Raw genomic sequence first — 26,829 nt, 5'->3', positions numbered from 1 at the left:
ATACCACACGCGACCATGGCCGACGAACACCCACCCCAGAATGTCGGCGGCGACTCCACCGCGGACAACGATGAGGAGGACTTCCGCAAGATCATGCAACAGATGTCGCGGGGCGCTGCCGAAGGCGAGGAGGATCTCTTGGGCGGTATTGCGGACCGGCCGCTAGATATTGGCGAGAAGGCCGACGACGCAGTCGACTACGAAGACATTAGCGATGACGACTTGCCGGACGAGGAGTTCGCGTCGGGCGAGGGCGCCGATAGCACCCAGAACTTCAGCGGGACTACTCTACAGGATTCTGGCGGCGCGGGTGACAACGAAGACGTCGACATGGACGACCTCTTCGGCGACAACCACGACGATAACGATGATCTCTTCGGCGACGATCCCAGCCACTCCGACCCGGTGCAAGAGTCCGCGCGACACGAAGACGACCCTCTCACCTCCATCGAAGACCTTGTCCAGGAAGGCTTCAGTAGTGTCGCAGAGGATAAGCCACAGTCTGCCACCCGCAACATCGCCACCAGTGTCGCACAGCAAGAGGTGGAAGAGGAAGACCCCGAGGTGCGAGAGCAGCTGGCTCTGTTCGCACAGTCTTCGCGCAAGAAGGATGAGCCGGCGGCTGCACCCGTAAAGACATCGCGAGAGGAGTTCGAGAAGATCTGGCCCAACTTTGAGGCGGACAAGCCGCCACGCTTCTTCAGTCTGGTACCTCGAAAGCGCGCTTTCTATATCCCCAAAGTTCCGCAAAAGACACCGAGACCATTCCAAACCAACAAGCTTACCTTGGACCTTGCGACGGACCAAGAAAAAAGCTTCCGGTTGCATCCTACGACCACCACTGCCAAGTCAGGCCGGCAGCAAGAAGAGGAGCAGGGTGGTCTCATTCACATTACCAATACCGCCGACGAAGATGGCGATAGCGAAGATCAGTTAGAGTTGGACAACCTCGACACCATCGACGACCGTGAGATGATCGGCAATGTATCCTGGAGCGACCTACGGATTGCCTGTGAGGATTGGGACGTGCCAGATGGTGCAAGCGATGTGACCATGTCCGACGGGAACCAAGCACCAACGCCGCCTGATAGCATGGGGGGCATTGACTTCGAGCAGTTATCGCCGAACAAGAAGCGGAAGCTTGGAAGCCGTGAGCAGCCCATCCAATTCTCCGTATACGATCACATGGACCTACCCACCTGGGACGATCCCGAGCTTGAGACGGCGCGACTGTCCAAGAAGATTCTTCTCGACATGAACGACCCCCATCTCCTACTGGATGTGCAGCAGCCCAGTGCAGAGCCACCGAAACCTCGGACATTGGGTGTAGGCCTCAAGCGCGACAGCCGCGGAAGTCTTGCGAACCCCATGTTCAAGCGCTACAACATCTCCAACGATGAGGCCTACGACGCGCTCAAGGAAAGCAGCCAACAGAAGGTCCGTAGTACGATTGGCCACATGAACGTTGAGCACAGCTTGCCCGCACTGAAGCTGCAATATCCTTTCTACAAGGTTGCGCTGTCCGACCGCGAACTCCGGTCTTTCCACCGTCCTACTGTCACGTTCAAGCCCGGTGAGCGAGCTAGTATCTCAGTCCTCAAATCTGTCAAAAGGAAGCACAAGAAAAACCTCAAGCCATCCGAAGCTTTCGCGTCAGCAGAAGACCTCAACATTGGCGATAATTCTGACCTCCTCCTTGCCGAGTACTCGGAGGAATACCCTACCACGTTGTCCAACTTCGGTATGGGTGTCAAGATTCTCAACTACTACCGTCGGAAGGACATGGAAGATACTGCGCGACCAAAACCGGAAGATGGTATTGGTGAGACCTCGGTGTTGCTACCGCAAGACAAGAGCCCATTCTCGCTGTTCGGTCAGGTTGAGCCCGGCCAGCAAGTGTTGACGCTTCACAACGCCATGTACCGAGCTCCCGTGTTCAAACATAAGCCCGAACAGACCGATTTCCTTGTGAGCAGAAGCTTCACTGGTGTTAATGGCCCCAAGTACTACATGCGAAACATTCCAAATCTCATGGTCGTCGGTCAGCAGTTTCCTTCTGTGGAAGTGCCCGGTACACATGCCCGCAAGGTTACTGAAGCCTCGAAGAAGCGATTGAAGATGCTCGCGTTCCGCTTGTATCGAAAGGGACAGCAGAAGAATGCGCGTCAACCTTGGGTCAGCAACGAGATGATCAAGCAGCATTTGCCTGGTACCGAGATTGCGCAGAATCGCTCTCGAATGCGAGAAATCATGAAGTACCAGAAGGACATTGGAACTTGGGAGCCGGTGCCTGGAGAGACTGTTCCCGAAGAGCCGATTCTACGCACTTGGATCAAGCCAGAAGATGTTTGTCTGATCGACTCGATGCATGCTGGTGATAAACAGCTGCAGGACGCCGGCATCAAGTCGAACGAGATCCGTGACGACGATGAAGAGGCTGACAACGAGAACGCTGATGTCAAACTCGCGCCATGGAACACAACAAAGAACTTCCTCAACGCTTGCGCTGGCAAGGCCATGTTGGAGCTTCATGGTGACGGTGATCCTACCGGTCAAGGTCTGGGTTTCAGTTTCATCAAGGTTTCGATGAAGGGTGGTTTCAGAGATGTTGGTGAGAGTGCAGCTGATCGTCTCGATAACAAGAAGATGAAGGAGCTTGGTGGCCACAGCTACAATGTCCAGCGTCAACAGGTCATGTACGAGAACGCCATTAAGCGCATCTGGAACAAGCAGAAGGAGAGTCTATCTGCTCAGAACCCGCCCTCCGACACCGAAGACGATGTGGACTCTGCTGTAAACCACAACAACACAGGTCGCCAGCGTTCCGAAGTCGGCACCCCGGCCGTACGTCCTGATGATGAGACCATGTCACAAATGTCTCGCAATAGCAATGCGGACAACAGCGGCAAGAAGCTCAAGATCACTCGCACTATCAAGAACAAGTACGATGAGTACGAGGATGTCACAGAGGTCATCACCGACCCCGCCGTTATCCAGCTCTACATCAAGCACAAGCGACAGCAGCGTCTTCTCAACATGCGCATCGAGGACATCAAACCAACTGGCGATCCTGAAGTGGACAGGGCCCAACAGTTGAAGTTGAAGGCAGAGTTAGCACGTCTAGCTCGCAACATTGAACGCCGTGAAGGTCGTGAAAAGGCAAAGGGTATGCACAAGTCGCAGACCGGAGAAGGTGGTGCGACTGGTGGACCAGGCAAAGGCGGAGCAACACCTCGCAAGTGCGCTAACTGCGGCGAGGTGGGTCATATCAAGACCAACAAGAAGTGCGTAGACAATCTTCCCTTTCTTCAACGAATTTACTGACAGATTTTCCACCAGGCTCTGCCCGCTCCTCAACGGCCAACGGAAGCAGAACGACACATTCAGGGACGCAAGTGCTGCATCTCCCGCCACCGTCGTTCCTGCTACTCCATCCTTCGCCGGCTCACCGTCCTAGAACGACAACGTCACTAGCGGCACAGTGACTGGCTCTCCATCCACTGTTCATAATCCCGGGGCACCCCATTAGTAGAGGACATGATCGAGATGCAACAGCTGCTACGTATCATAACTGGTTTTTCAAGTTTGTACAAGGACATTCGTCCTGCACGGACTATCTGACTATTAACGCATCATGTGTGGTGGTATGAGCATGGGGATTTCGAGTCTTTTTCTCTTTCAATGCATAGCATGGCGTTGGGCGGACCAGGTCAAAACGGTACTCGGAACCTGGGCTTACTTCGGTAGCTCTCATGGCGTTTATTCTTTTGTGAGCACAGGTCTTATGTGCTCCGCTCGTTGACACTCGAGCAAAGTAATCTGTATAACATGTTCCCTGCAGAGGGGCGAAATGAGAGTAATCATTCATGAATTGTGCTTGTCCATGTTGGTGATCATGTCACTGTTTGTCGATAGATGATCATGCCAGGTTGGTCGACTTGATCTGGTCACCCGCATGTCATCTATTCCAGTAGAGTAGAGGACGTCACGTACGTTGCGAAGAAATACATGATAGTGCATCCACAGTCTCATACATTGACTATACAAGAAGATAAGAAAGAGTTGATACAGACGGCAAGAAAAAATCGCACAAAATCCATGTGAACTCTCTCGCAATGCTACGTTCACTTGAAGCAAAAATGCTTTCCCATGCAAGGTTGGTCTCCAAACACCTCCGCCAATATACACATTCCTATGTTCGCCTAAAACCCCACCTTCCATATCCTACACCACCCCATTATTCATCCAGATAACCGATTTTGCAGAATTGGTTCAGACTCCGCACATCCAACTGAGCGGTAAGCAATGCGCCGAGCATGGTCTCTTTCCGAGGTAAGATGTCTGCCTTGACTTTCCACGAGCTACCGTTGAAGTTGAAAATCTCCATGTCGTCGTCTTCATCTTCGTCATAGTCGTCCTCATCATCGTGTTCCATGTGCCCGTTTGTTTGCTGTACGCCCTTGACCAGCGGTTCACCACCCTTTGACTTGTCACCTAGGCGTTTCAGGGTTGATAGCGCGCGATGGACGATGAGCTGGAAACCTTCCCGGTCATGGTCCATGGGCCGTTGGCCGCGGTGATTTGGCGGTTGTGGGGGGTGCGGTATGGCCGCATCGGTAGCGGATAGCGACATGGCGAATTTGAGTAAGCTATGCGCCCAGCCGTCTTCCGACTCGAGCCATGAGCGACAGATACCAGTCTCGGGCCCTGGAGCTAGGCTGGCGAGTATATCTGCCGCCAACATGCCCTGCATCAGGTATGCTTTCCGTGACTCTGCAACACGCGCTTCGAACATGCGCACCTCCTTCGGGCGTGGCTCTTTCATCTGGTACATTTTGTTTTCAATGTAGTTGCGGTCCGGCACAACGGAGATGGCGAGGGCGAAGGAACGCGTTAGGAGGTCGTACGCAGGGATAGATGTTGCCTCGTTGATGAATATTTGCTTGTAGTAGGTCCGGTTGGGATCATCGCGAGCGAGGAGTTTGGCAAGACTATCAACGGCAGAAGGGAGATAGCGGTGGATTTGCGGGTTGAAGGGTGTGAATTTGACAGGCTCAGCGGGTCGCGGAACTGGAGCAAAAGCGCAGAGGAAGTGCAACACGGCGTATGCGTCTTCACGATTTGGCAACACAACCTTCGCGCTTGTGTTAGAGAAGAAGGTGACTACATCCTTCATGAAGTCGAAGGTGTTGATGTGTGATCGTAGCAACAGTACGCGGGTTCCGACAAGCCGTATGAAGTTTGCGAGAAACTTGATTACTGGAGCGCTGACCAAAGAGTCGTGGTTGACTTCGAGGAAAGAAAGGTTTCGGAAGATGGTGGTGATTGCCAGCAGCCGGTCTGCAGTACGGTCGAGCATGTACTCCTTCGTACCAGCCTGTGGGAGTTCTTGTAGTGCCGAGGCTTCCTCGCGACAGTGATGTAGGACGTCCTCGTATGGGGTGAGATCGATGATATCAGTGACTTCGGGATTGTCGTTGCCTAGTATCTCCAGCTGATCTTCGGCGTACTCTACCAGCACTTCTGTCAAGTCGTCGCAGTGCGACAAATTGAACTGGACGGTGTTGTCATACGTTATCCGCGTCAAGGTATCCAGACCCAAGCGCACCTCCGCATGTAGTCCCGACTTGATACTCATGATGATGGCACGAACGTCGATCACACCCATCTCCGGTAATAACGGAACATTTGGTTTGTAGTTTGTGATTGTGTCGATCATGTTCTTGAAGTTGTCGGAGTCGAAGTCGAGACCTCCCCATGTATCTTGCGTTCGGTAGGCGGGCTGATAGACCCTCGTGCCATCATCTTGCTCGATGACTGGTTTGCGTTTCTCGGGCTCCTCAACGGCGGCCGCGGCTGAATCTGCGGCGGCGTTCTCTTCTTGCTTCATTGGTGACGACTGCGATTGGCCGGGCTCTTGTCCCTGGGTAGGTGTCCCTTCCAGCTGTCTGCTGAGGCTTTTCCGCGCGTTTCCGTCCGGCTGTGGTGTGGTGCCGTTAACGCTTGGTAGCGCTGCATTGCTCTGTAAAGGCGTCGACTGGTGTGGATGTGGGGAAGGGTCGAGTTGCTGATGCGGCTGTTGGGCAGGCGGAAGCGATTGCCGTTGCTGCTGTTGCTGCTTCATGGCTTCCTGTGATCTCTGTAGTTGCTGCAGATATTCCTGGTGTCCTGCAGGATTGACTTGTTGTCCCGGCATAGTCGGTCTTGTTGGCGACATCTGCTGACCCACAGAACCCATCTGGTTCATCTGGCCCATTTGACCCATTTGATTCATCTGTCCCATTTGGCCCATCTGTCCCATCTGTCCCTGCGGAGGCATACCTTTCTGTTGCATTTGCTGTTGTCTTTGCAGATATGCGGTCTCGTAAAGGCTTAGGTTCTGTTCGTATATCTGGCGCAGTTCGTTGGGGGCGTTTGGGAACTGTTGTGGATGTATGTTCATCATTTGCGCGATTCTGGGCCAACCGTTTTGTTGCGTCACAAATCGATGGCCCTTGAAGCGCATGACGGCCGCGTAAAGGTTCTGGAGATTTGTCGGCCGACCGGCGCAGAGTGGTTGGTGGTTGAAGGGTCTATTATGCTGGGCCATCAGCGCCTGAACGTTCTTAATGAACTGGTTGTATTGCGACTGTTGGTTCTGCGCTTGCCCTTGAGCCTGCATCATGTTCTGTTGCATGCCCGGATGCTGCATTGGGTTTTGCATTGGATTCTGCATTGCGCCTGGCATCTGCGCGCCTGGCTGCTGCCCTTGTCGCGCAGCCATGTTGCTCGCGGCAAGATTACCCAACTGCTGCTGCTGTTGCAGGCGCATTGCGTATTGCCTTTGCGCCTCTTGCTGTCGACTCTGGAGATTTTGTGATAGTTGCACCGACTGTACGGGGAACTGGTTTCCGGAATTAGCATTGAAGGCTTGATTCATAGGTGAAGCCTGGAAGTTCATGGGCGACATCTGCGGCGCGTGGGGATTTTGCGCTGGTGAGGCCGTGTTCATGCGCTGGCCTCCCATCTGGCCGGGCGCGAAGTGCTGGCTCTGCATGGTGGGCGAGGGCGTGTTAGTGAAGCCTTGCTGGTGCTGGAAGCCGAATTGGGCTTGCTGTGAAGGTGTCTGAGAGCGCGATAAAGATAGAGCGGCGCCGGACGAGTCTCGTTTCTGGGGCACCGAGGGCATAGGATTGAACGGGCGCGCGCCATTCATCTGGGGTGTTGCGATTGCGCTCGGGTCGATGAAGCTCGACGGATCGTACATGCCGTTCTGGGGGGATTGGAAGTCCATGATGGTGCGCTACTGCCGCGAGCAGTCAAGAGCGGCGGCGGGCAGGGAGGGGACAGGCGCGTGAAGGCAAGGACGAGGAAGAGAGCGATAGGCGCACGTGAGTGTCTGGGTTGGATATGGCTAGTGGTCCGTCAGCACGCATGTTGATGTTTAGATGGACGCGCCTCTAGCAGCAGCCCTCCGACGAGACGCAGGCGCAGGACAGGGACGCGGCAGGCGGAGGCAGGATGAGATAATACACACCGGGCGCGACAATAGACCGACGCTAAAAGGATCTTCTCATCAGGGCAGGACGGATAACGAGTGGCTTTGAATGCGGTCGATAACTTGACGCACCGCAGACGCGCTTTGCGGACTATGCGTTGCTGAGAGCGGAGGAAGGAACAGTTTTCTTGGCGGAATCCCAGCCTCTACTTACTCTAGCCTGGTCGGGAGCATCACGAGACCTAGCAGTGTCCGCGACTCCAAAACAGAGCGCACGTCGCCCGCAGAGCAGAAGCAGCCGCAGAGTCTCCAAAACATACACGCAGGCCACAGTCGCATCCGGAGCCGTAGACGCGTTCGCGCGTTGCGACAGACCAGTGGAGTGCCTGCGTTGCCGGCAACTCACAAGCCTAGCCTAACTCAATTTGATTTGATTTCTCCGGGTCTTTGGCCGTCGTGACACGGAAACACACGTCTCTCCACTTATTACATCACTTTGTTCCTGCAGGAAATGGCGCTGTTATCGCACACAGCTGGGCGTCGAGAGTGGGCACACCCAGACCGCTTGACTCTGCGTCGAGAGCCCAGCCAACCGTTGAACCGCCCCAAGCTACTCCCAGAGTCAGCGCACCAGTGTCCTCGTCCGATACTTGACGCAATCCGGCCTCTCTGCTCTGCCCTCGAATACGATGCAAATTCGCAACAATCCTATACCCGTTGGTGATCGGCGCGTCACACGCCAGCAATCTACCATGGCGACTGGGGGTATACATGTCAGATTCGGCGCTTGTGCCATCGTACACACGCATCGAGGCCCATACTCTATGCTGTTGTCTTCATACTCTATAATTTTCACAAAGTATTCCTCGATCAATACAGGTCAGGTAATTAGTCCCCGGTCGTTGTCGTGAACCGGCGCGGGATTTAAACACTTCAAGGGGGCCAGGTAAAACTAGACTTTAGAGCTGATTCGTACTCCACATCTGTTTCCAGCCAGAAGGAAAGGTCACACCGCGAGTTGAATAACGTCCCTCATACAGGCCCATTGCATAGCTGTCTCGAGCCATGAGCAAGGGTCTTCGACTATCCCTTTAGCATACCATAGAAGCCTGGTTGCAGTGGGGACGAGTAATTGACGCGCAATACCGATGTGTTACAATCCATACTGTCCTAGTGTATAGGTCTGCCTGCGTGTAATAAGAGCGTCGTGAATTTACTTTTTCACGTGTCGCAACAGATGGCGTCTGAGCTAGCTGGCTGTAGCCCTGGAGTGATCGTCGAGCTCACGTGACGTCGGCGGCACCGCCTCGCATTGCCCGATCGCGCCTTCCATGAGCTTCATCAACATTGCGACACACAAGCACCGCCTTCACCAACATCCCGCCACAAACAATCACCACTGACGAATACTGTCTCTCGCTGCTGATATCCCCCACCGACTTACAACTATACAAAGTCCATCCAGCTACTATCATCATGGCTGATACCGCCATGGAGAACCCGGCCAACACCGTCCCGCCGCACAAGAAGCAGCTCCCGTCGTCGATACCCAACTTTGATACCCTGGAGGGCTTCTCCACCGAGGGCAGCGATGACTACTCGACCTTCAAGAAGCTGCAACGGCAATTAGAGTTCGTAGCGCTCAGGCACATGGAACCGCAGGTGGCTAACAGTCGCAGGTACATTCATCTACAGGAAGAGTACATCAAAGATGAGCAACGGAGTCTGAAGCGAGAGTTGGTGAGGGCACAGGAGGAGATCAAGCGCATTCAGAGTGTACCGCTGGTGATAGGGCAGTTCATGGAGGCCATCGACCAGAAGTAAGCTTCAACACAGGCACAGCGCTTGCGTCATGACACTAACACGCGCAGCACCGGCATCGTACAATCGTCCACCGGCTCCAACTATGTCGTCCGCATCCTCTCCACTCTCGATCGCGAACTCCTCAAGCCATCGTCATCCGTCGCGCTGCACCGCCACTCAAATGCCCTCGTCGACATCCTGCCACCAGAGGCCGACTCCTCGATTGCCATGCTTGGTCAAGACGAGAAGCCAGACATCACGTACGCCGATGTTGGAGGTCTAGATATGCAGAAGCAGGAGATTCGGGAAGCTGTTGAACTGCCGCTCACACACTTCGACCTCTACAAGCAGATCGGTATCGACCCACCGCGCGGTGTACTGCTATACGGACCTCCGGGTACAGGAAAGACCATGTTGGTCAAGGCTGTAGCAAACAGCACGACCGCGTCCTTCATCCGTGTTGTCGGTTCGGAGTTCGTACAGAAGTACCTGGGTGAAGGCCCACGTATGGTTCGTGACGTGTTCAGAATGGCGCGCGAGAACTCACCATCCATCATTTTTATCGATGAGATTGATGCTATTGCTACAAAACGTTTCGATGCGCAGACAGGTGCCGACCGAGAAGTTCAGCGTATCCTGCTCGAGCTGCTCAACCAGATGGACGGCTTCGACCAGACGTCCAACGTGAAGGTCATCATGGCGACGAACCGCGCGGATACCCTCGACCCTGCGCTGCTCCGACCCGGTCGTCTCGACAGGAAGATCGAGTTCCCTTCGCTACGCGACCGCCGTGAGCGCCGTCTTATCTTCTCCACCATCGCTAGCAAGATGAGCTTGTCGCCTGAGGTAGACCTTGACAGCTTGATCGTCCGAAACGACCCTCTCTCTGGTGCCATCATCGCAGCCATCATGCAGGAAGCCGGTCTGAGGGCTGTACGCAAGAACAGGTACAACATCATCCAGAGCGATTTGGAGGAGGCATACACCAGCCAGGTCAAGGGTGCGGCAGAGGCCGACAAGTTCGATTTCTACAAGTAAGCGCATCGCTACTTGGAGGGGACTTGAGAAGGGGCATGCGGGATTGTACTACTAGATAGACTAGGCCCTCGGGTCTCGTACCCTATGCGGCTATATACCGTGGTGGCTTGGGTAATGCATGAAACAACATGAATATCACCTTGACTACGCCTCGATTGCTGTTGTGTGATCTAGACGTTGCGTTTCATCTAGACCAGGGCTTATGCACTACTAAGCTACATTCTTCACGTTCAGGTAAAAGGAAGTGGAAGAGAATATTCCCATGTTTGCCACATCGGGCGAAAACACCCCATATTCTATATACTGAATCTTTGGCTTACTGCGTCTGTCGGATTGAACATGTCTTCAAGCATGGCTGTATTGTTCTAATTCGGCAAAATATGTCAAGACGGTCATTGATTTGCTACTGCGGTAACAATTTATATACACAACACGCAAATCTTGTTGTCGGTGAGTGAGTCAAGTTTAAAAATTATATGACGTACCAACGTAGACAATAGACTATGCAGTACAGCACAGGGCAGTTCTTGTACACGGGAAAAACTCCAGGTATTTCACGAGATTTTGCTTGATAATGTATCTAGTACACTTCCTACGTTCACATCGATCTTGTGTCGCCATCTATAAGCCATTTTAGTTACATACCATCAAGATCAATGGAGACAAGGTTACTTAATTATATGCATTTATAACTTCTTTCGTCTATCTACCAGATATGCCACCAAACGCTCCTTTCTGTCAGCATACCCGCTTCTCCTTCCCTTTCCCACGCCGTCTCTTCTTGGTATCACCGGCAACTCGCAACCAAAATCCACCAACAACTATTATTGCTGCGTCTTCCTCCTCCATCCACCCGACTAGAAACTATCCTACAAAGACACGCAGCAGCGGCAACCGACTCCACGCACTAGCACCTCAAGCTCGGCAAAGACAGAGGCAAAGGACAACAATTGCACCGCAGGCCATCCGTTCCATTCCGTGATCCAACAATAAGGGAGAAGAGCTACATATCTCCCAGAAAGGAAAGAGAAAAGAAAAAGAGAAAAAATGTGACAAAGGAAAAGCAGGAGCGACTCGACGCCCTATAGTAACGGGCGGCGGCTCATGGTATCATGCATTCGCGACGCAAGGGAGCGACAAAGGAAAGGTCCGGTGGATTGCCAGACGGTATGCAAAAGGCGTTGTATGAGAAGTTATGGTGAAATGACGAGTTCGGTACAGATTCGTTAACCAGTTTAGCCGACCCTGATAGTGGTCTCTAATGGCGTGCGCGGTAGATCTTTGTCCAAAGAGGCTCTGGGTATACCTCCCCTCTTGTCCTCCTTCGGTGGTGTGGGTGGTCCAGAGTGCCTGTTGGGCATGTATTCGGCGTCCTTTGCCGGTGTAGGCGGGCGCCCATCGCTACTCGCGGTGCCAGAGTCCTTCGGCGGTGTAGGCGGCGGCCTTCCCTGTGCATGATCCCTTTCCCTGGATGTAGACCTGGCTCTGGCTTCAAGTCGTGGAGGGCCGAGGTAGGGCGCTCCTGTGGGTGGTGGTAATGATGACTTCTCGCTACTCGTATTGGCAGCATGGCGATCTGAGGCACTCCGGTTGCTGTGCCCGCCAACACTTGAAGATTCACCGGCCTCTTCCACCACAGGCAGAGTGGTCCCAATCTCTCCTCTTTCCGCCGACGGACTACGTACTGCCCTCAAGTGTAGATTCGGTACGTTTTCTTCACCATGACCTTGTCGCCGCGAGCGGTCGGCTTGATGCTCGGCCTTCTCCAGGACACGGTCGGTCGACGATCGCTGCGCAGCAGTCGCATTGACACCGTCAAGCGAGAGTTCGTTGAGATCGTTTGTGGCCTCTTCCATCTTCTCACGCTCGGCCGCTTCTCTAGTCTTGGTGACACCGCTGATGAACTTGATGAATCGATCGCCGTATCGCTCGGGCGGTATAGCAGATATTTGAGACTCGGTATTAGCAATGCCTTTAATAAAGTGCTCCATACGTTTGATGAAAGAGTACTGGAGCATAATTAGTATTTGGCGAGGCCTACGCGCTGTACGCTGTACGCTGCAAACTTACGTGTGTCAGACAGTCGATAATGCCAAGGTAGTATATCTCCTCTCCGGGGGTTTCGTCCTCGTGAGTGGCTCGGAAGCCACCATCGTCAGAATAGAAGTAGAAGTTCCGGTTAGGATCTTCCAACTCATTCGGCATCTTGCTAGACGTCTGACCCATGGGTACTGGTTTCTGTGTCTTGACCATCTGCCTCAGTTCCCTTGCTTTCCGAGCACTCTCCAACTTCGAAGGCGTCCGCATAAGCTGATTCGGTTGGGGCTCTGGTGCCTCCTCTCCACCTGGTGAAAAGACCTTGAGTGTCTTGTCTCGCAGGTTCTCCTCGTTACCCTTTTCCAGGTCGTGGATACCAATGAGGAGTGAGTAGTCCATTATGTGTAAGCGCTGCAGCAACTTGACGTCTCTTTGCATCTGCTCGATGAACATCTTCTTCTTGGACGGCCCTAACTCAAGATGCTGGTTTCTGCGTAACCAATTGAGGTCCTTCAGTGTCGCGCGGGGGTTGGTTGCCAAGTTCTCTTCCTTAAAGTCTCGCCCAATGGTAGAGCCCTTGAGGTCGAATGTGCTGTGGATGTCTCGATGCGGGGGAAACAGGTTGTTCATGACGACGAAGTGGATTTTGCGTCCATAGGGTATCTTTACGCGATGCAGGCCGTAAAACTGGGAAAGAAGAGTGTTTGGGTTCTCTTGCACGTGGTTGTAGTAGTCCTTGAGAATCTTGCGGAGGAACTTGTGTTCGGCGTGATGGATGGTTTTGATAATGTACTTGTAGTCGCGCGAGAAATAGAAGAAGCTGCCACTCTTGCCGGGAGAGCCGAGCTCGGAAAGGATGTATTTGCTGGTCAGCGACACGAGATAATCGGCAGGGTCGAGCTTGAAGGTAGTGCGGAGATGGCGGAAGACCCATGGTGCATAGTCCTTGAACTTGAAGTCGTATTTGGCGGAAGGAGTAAGCTCGTTACCAGTTCTGTCAAAGTGTCAGTATTGTGCGAATGAGCAAAGATCAGAGGTCTGCCAGACGAAGTGGAGATGAACTCTAGCAGGTGCTTGATGTTGCAAGGAAAGCCGGCCGGCACGTACATGTCAAACGAGAACTTGTGCTTCGCGTCAAAGTCGGCATCAGTGAGATCTCGGTCCATCTTGGCGTTGGTTCGCGAGACGGTGAAGCGGATACCCGTCAACATGTTGTATGCTGTGACCCAGTTGACGTGGTTCTGGTCGACCTTGGTGCCTACCACGACGCGGTCTTCGTCTTCGTCCTCCTTGCGCTTCCGCTTGCTTGCTCGCTTCTGGCGGATGTGCTCAGCCCAGCGCGCGGCCTCATCGTCCTGGGGCACCTCGTCGAGATGCATGTCGGAATTGACGGAGCGTGTGGTCCGACGCACAAGCGACATGGAGCCTCTCCGTTTGTGCGGTGTGGAAGGCGAGAAGCGTCCACTAGCGCTGATGACGTCGTCGGTGTTGTTCTGGGGTTCGCGGGCGCGCGATGTTTGCAGCTTGGGGACCTCGAGGGTATGACGTTGCTGCAGACGATGAGGTTGTTGAGAGGGGCCGGGGTTGTTGTGGTTGAAGGCAGGTGGGGAGGAGACGCGATGCGCTTGGCTCGGTACCTGCAGACTGGACGTGCCCTCGTCGGGTTGGGGCTGCGGCGACGGCGAGGTGGGAGGATGGGAGACGGAGCCGACGTGCGGAACATAGAAGTCCCTGCTTGCTTCTTTGGTGCCGTCCTGAGCATCCATCTGGCCGAGCTCGACGTGCGTGGTGCTGCCACAGAGGCGGTCCTTGGTCTTGCTGCTGTGTATCGAGGCGAAGTAGCCGTCGTCTCTGCTCGGGCGCTCGCTCGACTGCCTCTGCGTGTCGAGCGACTTGGTGTTGGAGCTGTCGGCGTCCATGTAGTCTCCTCTGCTCCGGGCATGACGTGCGTCGTCCTGGGACAGGCGCTTGTCGATGCTCGCGGGCCTGGCCGGGCGGCCGTTTGCCATGGGCTGCATTCCATTGGCCATCTTCCCGTTCATCGCGGCAGCGGTGCCATTGGGGGGCGAGCGGTCCGAGGGCGAGCGCGCGGGGGGAGGCGGTGATGTTTGAGCATGTGCAAAGGAAGAGCGGTCGGTTGCTTCGGCGCCATACGAGGGCATCATCTGCGACTCATGGATGGTTACGCTCATCAAAGAGGCAGCCTTTCCCGAGCGCTGCGGAGGAGGGGTCGGCGGAGCGTGAGAAGCCAGTGTGTGCGTGCGACGTGTGGCTGGTGAAGGTCGGGTTGGGCGTCGTCCGGGGGATTGCGTAGTGCAGCGCCGGCAGAGACTAGGTACCAGAGCGGAGCAGAGCAGAGCAGAGCAGAGCAGCACTGGGCGGAGGCAGCGGCGGGGCGGCAGGCGCTGGAGCAATGGGGGTCGTGATAAGAAAAACGGCGGGCGCAAGAATGGGCGTGGGTGTGTCGGCGGCCAGGAGTCGAGTCGAGCTGTGATGCTCAATAGTTGGCCCTTCGCTCAGCCCTTTGCTCGCCGGGCGCGATCCGACTTCCGTCTTGCGCTAGCCTTGGCAGGTGGACAGTGCCTTATTGCGCGCTGCGAAGCCACCAGCAACATGACCACGGGCCCGGCTCCTGCTGCATCACGGCAGTTTCAATGCAGTCGGACATGCTGGGCCCCATTCACCACTGCATTGCGCTGCTTTCCACGCCCCAAAGGCCCCATCGCTGCGGTACTTGGACATGTTGTCTGCGTTGCGCGCGCCCGTAGAGGGAGATTGCGCGTCTGGATTAAGAACAGGCGGCATGCATCCCTCAGCCACACCAATAGTCCCAGCAGCCCGGGTGCGGCGTCATGCTGTGGCTCGCAATCACCCTATTCTTAACCATGGCGTGCCAAACTGAAGGTTATTTTCTACACCAAGCTGCACCTTGCTATTGCTATTGCTATGCAGTCCCCATCCATGCAGCCCACGTTGTCGCCCCGAGCACCGGACAACAGAGGAGGCGAGCCGGCCTTGCCCTGCGCCGCACGTCTGTCTTCGGCTCTATTTAGCTCCAGCTCCACTCCCAATCTCCTGGCTAACCCAGCCCTGTTTTCGTCCGCCCATCACAGAATGCGCAACACCTGGGCGACCAAGTAAGGGTCCAGTGCTCCATCAAATACATGTCCTCCCCGCAATGTCCAGGCGTAGACACATCTGACCAGTCTGGAACATCCTCACACTCGACAGTGCATCTCTGTTGAGCAGTGCGCACTCGGGGCCAACATTGAAGATCCGCGCTCTCCACGCTAGCCATCTTTGGCTTCCCTTTATGTGCCCTGCACGCCAACATATATACCCATGCTTCAGCATGCGACTCCAGTAATGGCGAGTTCAAAGTCCTTGTCGCACCTGAGACGACATGGAGACTGCCAAATCTCAAAACACCCTTATCGCGCAGTCGGTGTATGGCTGGGAGGACTTGGTAGATAGGCAGTAACCGCGCTGTCTTCATCCCACAGCAATCCGATGCTTGTCGCCGGCCCTCAGCGAACAGACTTCGGTATTTGGCAGCGTCTTCCTGATGACACCCTCTTCCACCATCTTCTTCACTTCGTCAACCGCGTGCTGTGCAATCTGAGTCAACTTGACGGCCCAGCCCCGATTGTCCTTGTCTGCATCATGGGCAGATATCCAGGCTTTGGCATACAGACTCTTGGCGATCTCTGTGCCACCGGGACTGCCAGCTGATATGTTACCTCCAAGCCACCAAGGGTTCTCAACGCAGTCAAAAGAATGTAGAAGCGCTGTGAGGGGAAGCGCGGATTCCGATACAAGGTAGGAGCTTGCGTAGGGACGAATCACGTCGTACGAAACACCGTGAGGTGAGTAAATGACAGACAAGGTCTTCTCTCGATCGTTGTTTGGTGACGGCACCAACGTACGGGGCGATGAGGCGATTGTCATTGGCGATCCTGGAGAGGGGGGCGGGCTCATAGGCAGGTTGATGTAGTGCATTGGGCTTAGCGACGAGAGTACTGTGCAAGGAGGCCGATATGTTATCCCGATCGCGTGATGTACCTTGGAAAGGTCCCGCTTGGCTGGAATCCAAGTCACCGTCACCTCACCACATGTCCCTCGGGGAGACGGCGGCGGTAATACTATACGGTGTATGGACTGGCCATCTCCCTCGACGTACTTCGGCAGAGCGTGCACAAGGCTGGGACGAAAGTGTTTCCATGAGCGAATCTTCTTGGCCGCAGACGGTATGGCTAAAATAGTTGCTTCGCAGTCTGGTGGGAGTTGGCGCAAGGTAGCTTCATGGCAGTGGTCTGGCTTGTCTTGGGATATAAGCACGAGGTCGGGTTCGCGGTCAAGGTCTCTCAGGCTCGCGACGGATGGTTTCGCTCTCTGTACAGAATGCGAGAAGACGGAGTTTAGGATGATGGAGGGCCCTGAAAGCCAGGCTGGTCAGGAAACATTAGCACCCATCTACAAGTCGGCCTCCAGCGGTATCAAGCGCGATCTTCAGAGACTTACGGTCAACCAGAATCGTGAACGATCCTGGGAACAATCCCGGCGACGATAGTGGGGCAGCGGGTGGGTCAAAGGTAAGGAGAAAAGAAGTGTCTCCATTCAGCGACTCGACGGAGAGAGCCATACTAGCGAAGAACAAGTGCAAGACAATGTCGGCCACGCGCACGACGGGGTAACGGCAACGTAAGACATGAAGAAAGGGAGGCGAGGCGACAGGCTACGCGCTGCCGTGTCAGTCTGTGATGCCCATGTCAATGATGATTGCGGGCTTGCGCCATCGCCTTGGAACGCTCAGCAGAAGCAATTGTGCTGGAAGGTTGACGCGAGAGGGTAGTCGCAGACGAGCGTGGACGAGAAACAGCAGGTGCAGACGAGGTGCATGTGACGAGTTTAGAAAGCCATAGGTAGCAACACGCTGCTCCTGTCACTCAACAATTTCCACCCCGGCGCGTCAAAAGCTCTTCTTCTCGTGCGTCTTCTTCACTCTCCGTCCCTCTCTTCTCTGACGTTTCCCACTACCCTTCCACCTCACCCCAAGTCTGTTGCCGAAATGTGGTAGATGCAGCTCCCTGCAACCAAGTGCAGCCTTCCTGGACCTGCCGCCGGCCGAAACTGGCTTTAGCTCGGCATCTGAGGAGCAAAAATCTTCATGGCGCCGCAGCCGATGTCCTGGTGAAGAGTCCGAGCAGTAGATCGCATTGGTCAAAATTCTTTGCATGCACGGGACTTGAGCTGGGAGGAGGCTTCTGCGCCGTCTAGCTGATTATGAGTCGTCTTGCTCCCAGCCATCTCTGATTGGAGCGCGCAAATCCCCATTCAAGCGGTAGGTCATTGGGCAGCACGAAGCTCTCCAAGCTATCAGCTTCTTCGCCTCAGCTCCAGGGCAGCCGTCTAATTGCTCCTCCGCTCGAGCTTGTCGTGGCGATACAGTTCTACCCTCACGACAGCGGTGCAGTACCATTGCTTCTTCTTCCACATGGTCAATCGTGATTCCTGAACACAGCCTCTACTTGATCACTTTCTCTCCAAGCCCCGCCGCCGTTCGCAGCTGCCCCGCATCCAGTTACGTCTATCCGCAGTAGCAGCAACTTCAGCTCAGAGCTTCTTCCACCCGCCGTAGTCACCACACCCGCTCCTGCCGTCACTGTAGCCTCCCCCCTCAGCTGCGCAAGCTCGGACTGAGCTTCCCCGTCCCAGCGCCTCGCTTTCCACGTGCCATTGCTTCGTCGCGAAGCTCCTGCCATTGATGCTCGCAGCCATGCCTCCGTCGCGCGCAGCACCGCTGACGAGCTCCTTCTCCGTCAGCGACGAGAACAATGTCGTAGTATGCCCGCTGCGAAACCACGACAGCTCGGCCTGTCGCAAGCGTTGCACCGGGGTAAGTCTCTCCCGCTGCTGCTTCACGTCGCAGCAAGCTCCAAAGCTCCAGAGCTCCGGGGTGCAGACTAACACATGCGTAGGAGAAGCGTTTCCGGTCCATGCAGGAGCACATCCGCCGCGCCCATCCTGAGCATTACATCTCCAAGTTGCCGGCGACTGAGGTAGGCTTGTCCACGGCCGGCGCTGGCCGAATACGCTGCTGACCGTTTCCGCTTGCAGGAGAGCTTCATGCTTATGGTCAACACACCACCGCAAGAAAGACCCCCACCTCCACCTGCGACGACCTCAGCACCGCCCCAGCAGACATACGACTATGGCGGAAGCGAACACAACTCCTTCTTCGAGACCGACTTCGGGACGAATCATCTTCGCACATCGGACGAAATGCGCCGGCCGTCACTCTTACCCGCCGCGACTGCTGCGGCTGCCCTGGCCTCGTTACACAACCATCGTGCCGAGTACGACTGGGACTCAGATCCGGTATGGACCCGCGTTGCACCTTCCCCGCACAAGACCAGGCTAACAACTGCTGTGAACAGGACGCAGCATCCGATCCCGATTCGAAGAACTACAGGCCTCGCGCACGATTCGCTCCGACCACCATAGAACAACACATCAATGCCGAAGAACCTTACTACACTTCTACTTCCATACAGCAAGAGCTGCTCCCCTCCTCCCTCGCACGATCGCCTCCCGGGCGCTCCTCCACTCTCCCTCCTGGCGCTCACTCTCTCAAACCGAACAGACCCCGCAAGTCATCTGTAGGACAGAATGCTCGTAAGGGCAAACACGAGCGGCAGAAGTCCAAGGACTATTCGCGCAGGCTGAGCTACGACAGGAAAGCATACTCGGCTGAGCCGGCAACCGCTGCGGCCATTATGGGTAAACGGTGGGAAGACTTGATTGATGCTGCTGCTTCAGCCACAGAAGAGGATAGCCGAGATCTCACGCCGGTTGGTGTTACATTCTGCTATGCTATTCTATCTAACATGAACAGGTGCCACAGTCGCCAAACCAATCCCCTCACATGATGAACAACAGAACCTCTCTACCTCCCTTCAACTTTGCTTCACAACTTCAGTCATACACGGCATCACCTTTGAATAACGCTCTGACGCCTCCACCTCCGGAAATGTCGGACCTTCAGCCTTTCCCTTCCGTCGAGTCTTCCATTGAATCAGCCATGTCCGGCCAAAACTTCCACATGCATTCCCAAGGTCTCTCCGATTCATCTCCTAGCTCTCTTTTCCCTGTCCAGATCTACTGCGCTGCATGCCGGAAACTGTCGATATTGCGCGACAGCTATGCATGCTCAGAATGCATTTGCGGTCTGTGTCAAGAGTGCGTAGATGTACTTGTCAGTGAGCACAACCGCGGTCGTGCGCCGACGTGTCCGCGGTGCAGCACTATTGGAGCCAAGTTCAAACCCTTCCAGCTGGATATAAGATGAAGCAAGGTTCACTATGGCGTTTTGGGTATTACATCATAATCTGGCGTTTGTTTTTGCGTACCCCATACTTTCCCTTGGCCTCGTGCCTGGTTCCGCTTGCTTCCAATCATTGCTAGCTCCACGAGCCACATGGGCGTTCACATGGTCTGTTTTGGGTGGCTTGTTCGGAAAAGACTGCTCGAAAAGCAAGTCGGAGTTTTGATTTGGATGTTACGAGGGACTCGACCGGGCCTCCTTCCCTCACAAAGAGATCGCAGAGATAGACTCGCCTGCGAATACAATACTCGGGTGTACTTACACCCCCATCGTTTCACTACTCTATGTTTCCACGACCATAGTCCGCTGTTGCACTAGCAGACTTGCGCAATTGTTTCCACGTCCATGTTGACGCAGTGCTCAGTCAGCGTCAACAGGGCTTGCTCAGGGATTTACGTGGGCCCGATTTGGAACCACTTCGGCAGTGTAATAATGCGGTGAAGGAACCATGGTTCATGTTCGCCCGGGTGGATGTCGTACGTCAGGTGTCAGCCGCTCGAAAGGGTGGAGACTCCCGTCATTGCCGGACGCAACACTACTCGGAACGACTGCTTCCCACATGATTCAAGCTCTGAGCGGTCTAGAAGTCCAGAATCCTGGATTACGAAGAACACGAGGGTGGAGATTACGAGCCACCTCAACGTTTGAAAGCGGGAGGTGTTCCATCTGGCGCAGAACGGTATATGTCTATTTTGGCCATTGTCGCTGCAGGGACAAGAGCGATGTGGATAACTGTGTGTGAATGAAAGCGTCGGCCTCGGGAAGCAACGGACGTGGCGCCGTCGTCGCGATGCAAAGGGGTGCCGCGGAGCGGAGCAATGGCCGACTTGTAAGGACGGCCGGGAATGTTTTGTTCTGTATTCCTGCGCTGAGCGCCTTCGATATCCCCCATCATCGATTCTCTCGTTAGACCCGATGTGCGGCGATCCAAAGGGTTGGTGCAAGGAGGGCAGAAGGTTGGCCGGGTGCTGGACTCGTGACGCTCTTTTGGGAGATTGAGTGTGCAGTCATGCGGACGACTGCCTCGACAATGTTTCCTGCTGTCAACTCAACGCCTTTACTGCCAACGTGCTCCAATCACAGCAACCCCAAAGCTTAAAGCCGGCAAAGCACATATGGCGGTGTAGTGCGTCTTCGCCAGCGGAAAAAAGGCCAAGCCCTTCTCCTTTTACCCCGCCGTGCAGCCAATCGATCTACTTGACCGCATCGACACAGCGTATCCTGCGACGGTGAGTCTAAAACGCCAACTGCTTCCGGCGACGCATCGGCGCTGGGCATACACCTAGGCAACGTGTGCGATCAGCGTTGAACGGGAAAAGCTTGGTCTCAACAATCAAGGAAATTATGGAAGAAAAGTAGTCCATGCCTCTTTGCCATGATCGCGCAGAACAAATGCGATCGCCCTGCGCTGCGGGTATGACCTTGCAGCCATGTGATCTCCTTGCAAGCTCAGGAACGAGGTTAATGTGGGATCGGCGATGGCTAGCGCAGGGTCTGGCCTTGCATCGTCAAACCGAGTACCCACATTAATCGACAAAGTCCATAGCATGCCGGTCTAGACGCACACTCGTTTTGTGGTTTGCATGGAACCCGCGGTTTGAAACTACTGCGCCTGTTTATTGACAGTTGGGTTGCTGCGGCTGTGGGAGCGGCGCGGATTGGGTATAGCCCTGCGTGGCGCCCGGCCCCTGACGTGGTATGCTGGGGTGCTGTAGGCTGCTTTGGGATGACTGTTATGCGTCGGGTAGAGGTGTGTGTGTGGTGGGGGAAAGGGTATTTAGTGGTCGCGTGCCTCGCGTTGTTGGTGCTCCTCTCGTTGGGATATTACCGTTTGTCGACACATACCTTTTGCTTCTTTTTTGCCTATCGCATTGCAAATAACACCAGTTACTTGTTCAATTCGATACATGCAAATACTCGAGTCCGCATACTACTACCATTTACCAACCACCTGACACCAAACCCCAATCAACGACAATCGCAACCGAAACACTACGACCAATACTTACAGCAACCGCCCAATATGCCCATCTTCCGTACATTGACGACCAAAATCAAAACCTCGCTCTCTCCATCTTCCTCTCCGGAAACATCACCAGATGGATCGCCCACCTCACCGCAAGTGTCTTCCTTCGAGAGGATCAGCGGGCGCAAAGAAGGCGGTGTGAGTGGAGCGGTCAAGCGACCCGAAGTACAGACCAGAGTCGACTCCTACATGACTCAAGGAAGCAATGCCAGCAACGAGAGTGTAGAGGAGAAGAAGCAGCGCAGGCTGAGTCGGTTCAGGGAAGAGCTAGACTTCGAGGCTGAGGATTGAGTAAAGAGACGTGTGTTCTCAAAGGTATGTTGTCATTCATTGTTCCTAAGATGACATTTGCTAACTTCAAGCCAAGTTTATGCTTCTGAGTCTGCTGCACTATCTGCATTACCGTCACCTTGCACTGGAGTGCCTGTCCTGCTCGCACTCCCACTCTTCGGCGGGCCTCTAGGCGGACCACCAACCTTGGGAGGCGGTGGTATACCAGAGCCTTTCTTGGGCGCATAGTCTTGCTCCAGACTCTTTTGCTCTCCCTCCTTGAAGTAGTCGTCCAAGCCACCGCCCCCACCACTTGCAGGGCTAGCGACATGATGCGCTCTGCCCTTCCTCTTTGGCGGCGGCGCCGTGCCCTGAGGTGGTGGTGACTTTGCCGGTAGCGCCATGTTGGCTGGCACGAACAACTCTGTCGGTGCACCCTGCGTTGGCGCAGTGGGGAAATCAACAGAGCCAGTCAAAGGACGTTTCTCATCAAACGACGTGGCCCCGCTAGCATCGCCTGTGGAGAAGAAGGTCTCGCCAGGCGCTGGCGGCGGCTCGTCCAAGCCCGCTGGAATTCGATGCAAAGCCCCAAAACCCAGCACACACCCTAAGGCTCCCTCACCACCCCAATTGCGCGTCGGCGTGATGGTAACGGAACGAGTCACGTTGTATTCGTGGTTATACACGTACAGCCGCAATGGCCTGTTTAGGAAGTCTTCCACGAGTTCACCTAAGCCAGACTCGCCGCGCACAAGCCCTTCGGGGCTGCCGATGACGTAGTCACCATAGGGTAGCAACCCTGCGGCATCAGCGGGGGAATTGGGAGCCACGTCTAGGATATGCCAGACATCCTCCGCGATGGCCAATGGAGACCACTGCAAGGAGATCCCTAGAGTCGGCTGATCGGCTGGGATTTGCAGATAAACTTCTCGGATCTTTTGGCCCTACATGGTGTCAGACGTGTATAGATAGTTCAATTGAGTGAAGTTAATTGTGACGTTTGTTCTCCCGACCTTCTATGGTTGTACTTCCTTGCAAATGTATAATGTGAGATTGGACAATGACTCATGGCATCTCGAATGTATCGTGGTATGAGAAGGGGTACTTAGAACCTACCTTTGCGCTGAATACACCTAGGCTGATGGTCGCACCAGCACTGTTCCGTACCTCTGTCGCAAAGAGACTTGGGTCTGGATTATCCTGTTCACAGAGTTAGTACAAAGTCAAGGTGGTCTTCTTGTTTCCAGTCCATCCAATCTTGCCTAGGAGCTGACCCCCGCTTCGCCATCGTCTATCTTCTCCCGCTCTTGCATCCCTTTGCTGATATCTTTCAACCGAATGGAAAATACGTACAATGGTTCTTCCATTGATCCCAATAATAAAATCGAACCACGGCTCCAGAGGAACATCTAGATTAGCGTTCCTCAGCACCTGGAAGCCGTATGCGCCATTCGTAGCGGACTGCTGCTCTTCGTTGAGGGGCGCGGCGTCTAGTCGCGATATGAAGCGGTTCAACGCTCCGAACATGGACATGATGAGAGGTGGTGATTCTGATGGTTCCTTCAAAAAGTTGTCGTATGGTGATGACGACAGAGAAGTTGTGTTGGTCGAGGTGTCGTTGTTGGTGACTTGGAGGTTTTGGAAGGTGGCCATAGCTCGGGATCTGCGGTGCGCTAGCTGGGGCAGGTGCAGTGAGGATGGCAATGTGTGGTTAAAGTTGAATCGGAGGTAGTTGTAGTTCAGGATGCGAAATTCGGAACATTATCATCTGTAGTGACCAAATTACATGTACCGCCACGTATAGCACTCACTGTCTGAGTAGGCAGTCGCGTCGGTCGGAACTATTCCTAATCAGGTAAGGCGTATCAGGATTGCTCTCACTCTTCCACAGTATCTGCTCGGTCACCTCATCATCCACACATCTTCTGAAGTCAAGACCCATTACCTGTGGCTTCTCAAATCAGGCTACTCTCACAACTTAGTGCATCGCGCTTGCTGGAGATATGAGTGAGACAGCGGGTGAGAAAGGCGTAGACCAATGGTCGCGTGTCGAACAGTTCCCCGAACATTTGAAGAAGTACAACCCATCTCTACCACTCCCAGAAATTCTTGAATTCTAACAATGTCAGATATTGGCACCAGCGGTTCAAGATATGGGAAAAGTATGACCAAGGCATATGGATGACAGAAGACGCCTGGTTCGGCGTGACACCAGAACCCATCGCGAACAAGATCGCAGCCCACATATCTGAGTCAGCGCCCAAAGACAAAACCGTCATCGTCGACGCATTTGCTGGTGTTGGTGGTAATGCCATAGCACTAGCGCGCTCGGGACGCTGGGAACGCGTGTTTGCTATTGAGAAAGATGCCAAAACGTTGAAGTGTGCAAAGCACAATGCCGAAATATATGGTGTGAGCAATAAGATCTTTTGGCTCAACGCAGATTGCTTTGATGCCATGAGCAGGTTCTCGGGTCAAAGCAATGTCGTTGTGTTCGCTAGTCCACCATGGGGAGGTTTGTCTCTTTTCCACACCATCATTCGAATTAAGCTGATGTGTTTAGGAACTGAGTATGGTGCTGAAGACGTCTTCGACCTCAGTAAGATGGAGCCGTATAACCTCGAAAAGCTTTACAAGAGCTTTACGAGTATCAGCAAAGAGGTTGTTCTGTATTTGCCGAGAACGTCGGATCTTAATCAGATTGCGAGATACGGGCAAGATGGGAAAAAGCTGGAAGTTGCTCACTATACTATGATGGGTGCTAGCAAGGTAAGACACAGAAAAGATTGATGCTAACCTCCAAACTGACTTTGCGCAGGCACTCTGCGTGTACTTTGGTAACTTCAATTTCGATATGGAGCAGGACTCATAATGAAGGAGCGGATGACGGAACGTGGTCACCAAAATTGACGCATGTTCCATCTTAGTCCATCTCCGGTACTACCCTCTCCAAGAAATTGCACAAGTCCCGAAGCTCAGCTCCGGCCATGACATGCCCCATGCCCTCATATTCTTTAATCGTCACCCTATCCTTCTCGATGCCAAATCCATACAATGCCTCATAACACATGCGATGCAACCGCTTCGGTACTAATCTATCCCCTGTTCCTCTTGCCAGAAATATATCTCCGGTGCTGCTTACCTCCTTTGGTAACCCAGCTTGTTGTCTCAGCTTGGGTATTTGATCTGCCAGAGGAAGGTATCCAGATAATCCGACCAGCCCTCCCAGCTTCCCGGCATATTTTGATACCAATCCAGTCAAAAGTGCCATAGCATGGCCCTGTGAGAATCCTCCCAAGACGATCCGCTCCGTTGGAACGCCCTGATCGACGAGTTCATCAATCAGTGTTGTGATGTAGGACACGGTAGTCATCATCCCCTCTTCATCTTCGTCGTCTTCGAGCTCAGGTCGAGATGGTGGATAAGGAGAGAGGCGTGTGGGTAGATACCAGGCTGTAGTAGCTAGGTCATGGTTCTCTAGAGCGTTCGGTATGGTCCAAGACATGTGTGGCAGTTTATTCGCGGACTGAAACTGGCGAGCGACGCTTTCCAGTCCTTCTGCTTCGTCACCAAGACCGTGAATGAAGATGAAGGCCGCAGACTTAGAAGCATCGCTAGGTGGGGTTGTGGGTGGGAGTACAATTGGCGGTCTCCTTTCGGGCGCCATGCTTGGTTGTATGGGCGATGTGCAGTGACCTAGGTAGCTGGGGTTATTCGGGCAAGTGGTCACAAGTTCGATCTACGGCTTTCCGGGACTATACATATTAAAGATCTGCCGAGGATGCAATAGCCTTTTGATGATCACGGCTAGCATCCGATAAGATGATGGCAAGATCGGAAGTGATCCAAATAGTGTACGTACCCCGCCTCGGTCATGCAGGTACGCGGCATCTGGACTTTGCGACGCGTCGGCATGTGATCCATAATTTCTACACCTCCGGACTCTCCGCAACATCACCTCTTACACTCCACACTCCACCATGCCACACGTCGAAGTGCTCCCAAACTCCACGGCGACCGTTGCGCCTGGATGGACGTATGTCGTCGACACAGGCTACGACCCCTCAAAAGTCGCCATCAACCCCAAGAACAAGAAGCGCGCCGCCGCAGCAACACCAGGCGGTCAACGGGCGGAAAATGAGCTCTCTGCACGGCAACAGACAGCCATAGCTCGACGAATAGCCGAACTAGAACGCGACAACGACCCCAAGCAGCTCATCACGATACCCGGGAAGCCGGGCGTGCCAAAGACACAAAATGCAAGGAGGATCATACAGTATCAGCGGCAGATCAAGCATTGGCTCGACGACGAAGAGGCGCAATTAGGACAAACGACAACTACGTCCAGGGGAAGCGTTTCTCACCCCACAGGGGGAAGGGGAGCAGCGCAAGCCTTGCGAAGGCAAAGCACATATGCTTCTGTGCCTGCGACGCCAGTAGAAGCAACGCCAGGGCCTCCAACAGTTGCGCAGACTCCGTCGCGTCTCGAGGACGCAAATGCAGACGACGCGCTGCTCTCGATCGACGATTCCATACCCGCGCCGTTGAACCCCACCGAGCTCGAGGCTCTACTTGCCGCTCCACCGCTTTCCTACGCTGCAAGCCACGCCGCGCCTCCTCCCGCCGGCGGTCCACCACAGAGACAGTTTTGCGACAATTGCGGATACTGGGGACAAATCAAGTGTCGCAAATGTGGAGCGCGAGTGTGTGGGTTGGAGTGCAAAGACGCGCACGAAGCAACGAGGTGCTTGAAGTGGGCATGAGAACAGAAAACGACTGAATGTAGCATTGCAA

General features: G+C 54.3%; 10 protein-coding genes across 10 annotated transcripts; 6 read left to right on the top strand and 4 right to left on the bottom strand.

Annotated features, from left to right (window-relative positions):
- Window positions 1-15: 15 nt before the first annotated feature.
- Window positions 16-3,457, top strand: J4E88_001269 (uncharacterized protein; the record flags this gene model as incomplete). Its single annotated transcript, XM_049394939.1, has 2 exons — window positions 16-3,284; window positions 3,340-3,457. The coding sequence occupies 2 exons, from the start codon at window positions 16-18 to the stop codon at window positions 3,455-3,457; spliced, it is 3,387 nt and encodes a 1,128-aa protein (XP_049258803.1).
- Window positions 3,458-4,237: 780 nt separating this feature from the next.
- Window positions 4,238-7,273, bottom strand: J4E88_001268 (uncharacterized protein; the record flags this gene model as incomplete). The annotated part of the gene is made up of 1 exon (XM_049394938.1): window positions 4,238-7,273. One exon carries the CDS (start codon window positions 7,271-7,273, stop codon window positions 4,238-4,240), a length of 3,036 nt encoding a protein of 1,011 aa, XP_049258802.1.
- A 1,680-nt stretch (window positions 7,274-8,953) lies between these two features.
- J4E88_001267 (uncharacterized protein) lies at window positions 8,954-10,318 on the top strand (the record flags this gene model as incomplete). Its single annotated transcript, XM_049394937.1, has 3 exons — window positions 8,954-9,108; window positions 9,157-9,297; window positions 9,349-10,318. The coding sequence occupies 3 exons, from the start codon at window positions 8,954-8,956 to the stop codon at window positions 10,316-10,318; spliced, it is 1,266 nt and encodes a 421-aa protein (XP_049258801.1).
- A 1,235-nt stretch (window positions 10,319-11,553) lies between these two features.
- J4E88_001266 (uncharacterized protein) lies at window positions 11,554-14,547 on the bottom strand (the record flags this gene model as incomplete). Its single annotated transcript, XM_049394936.1, has 4 exons — window positions 11,554-12,327; window positions 12,389-13,349; window positions 13,463-14,520; window positions 14,542-14,547. The coding sequence occupies 4 exons, from the start codon at window positions 14,545-14,547 to the stop codon at window positions 11,554-11,556; spliced, it is 2,799 nt and encodes a 932-aa protein (XP_049258800.1).
- A 1,300-nt stretch (window positions 14,548-15,847) lies between these two features.
- J4E88_001265 (uncharacterized protein) lies at window positions 15,848-16,469 on the bottom strand (the record flags this gene model as incomplete). Its single annotated transcript, XM_049394935.1, has 3 exons — window positions 15,848-16,076; window positions 16,282-16,374; window positions 16,465-16,469. 3 exons carry the CDS (start codon window positions 16,467-16,469, stop codon window positions 15,848-15,850), a joined length of 327 nt encoding a protein of 108 aa, XP_049258799.1.
- A 1,650-nt stretch (window positions 16,470-18,119) lies between these two features.
- Window positions 18,120-19,703, top strand: J4E88_001264 (uncharacterized protein; the record flags this gene model as incomplete). The annotated part of the gene is made up of 5 exons (XM_049394934.1): window positions 18,120-18,251; window positions 18,334-18,414; window positions 18,473-18,733; window positions 18,793-19,206; window positions 19,251-19,703. The coding sequence occupies 5 exons, from the start codon at window positions 18,120-18,122 to the stop codon at window positions 19,701-19,703; spliced, it is 1,341 nt and encodes a 446-aa protein (XP_049258798.1).
- Window positions 19,704-21,762: 2,059 nt separating this feature from the next.
- J4E88_001263 (uncharacterized protein) lies at window positions 21,763-22,056 on the top strand (the record flags this gene model as incomplete). Its single annotated transcript, XM_049394933.1, has 1 exon — window positions 21,763-22,056. One exon carries the CDS (start codon window positions 21,763-21,765, stop codon window positions 22,054-22,056), a length of 294 nt encoding a protein of 97 aa, XP_049258797.1.
- Window positions 22,057-22,133: 77 nt separating this feature from the next.
- J4E88_001262 (uncharacterized protein) lies at window positions 22,134-23,688 on the bottom strand (the record flags this gene model as incomplete). Its single annotated transcript, XM_049394932.1, has 3 exons — window positions 22,134-22,979; window positions 23,152-23,235; window positions 23,389-23,688. The coding sequence occupies 3 exons, from the start codon at window positions 23,686-23,688 to the stop codon at window positions 22,134-22,136; spliced, it is 1,230 nt and encodes a 409-aa protein (XP_049258796.1).
- Window positions 23,689-24,038: 350 nt separating this feature from the next.
- On the top strand, window positions 24,039-24,907 carry J4E88_001261 (uncharacterized protein; the record flags this gene model as incomplete). Its single annotated transcript, XM_049394931.1, has 4 exons — window positions 24,039-24,112; window positions 24,165-24,550; window positions 24,599-24,804; window positions 24,854-24,907. The coding sequence occupies 4 exons, from the start codon at window positions 24,039-24,041 to the stop codon at window positions 24,905-24,907; spliced, it is 720 nt and encodes a 239-aa protein (XP_049258795.1).
- Window positions 24,908-26,015: 1,108 nt separating this feature from the next.
- On the top strand, window positions 26,016-26,798 carry J4E88_001260 (uncharacterized protein; the record flags this gene model as incomplete). Its single annotated transcript, XM_049394930.1, has 1 exon — window positions 26,016-26,798. One exon carries the CDS (start codon window positions 26,016-26,018, stop codon window positions 26,796-26,798), a length of 783 nt encoding a protein of 260 aa, XP_049258794.1.
- Window positions 26,799-26,829: the final 31 nt, after the last annotated feature.

This window comes from Alternaria novae-zelandiae (assembly GCF_023758075.1).
Source record: "Alternaria novae-zelandiae strain BMP 2774 chromosome Unknown scaffold_2, whole genome shotgun sequence".
Lineage (NCBI taxonomy): Eukaryota > Fungi > Ascomycota > Dothideomycetes > Pleosporales > Pleosporaceae > Alternaria > Alternaria novae-zelandiae.
The sequence above is the reverse complement of the archived record's forward strand: the minus strand, read 5'-3'. Positions and strand labels throughout refer to the sequence as shown.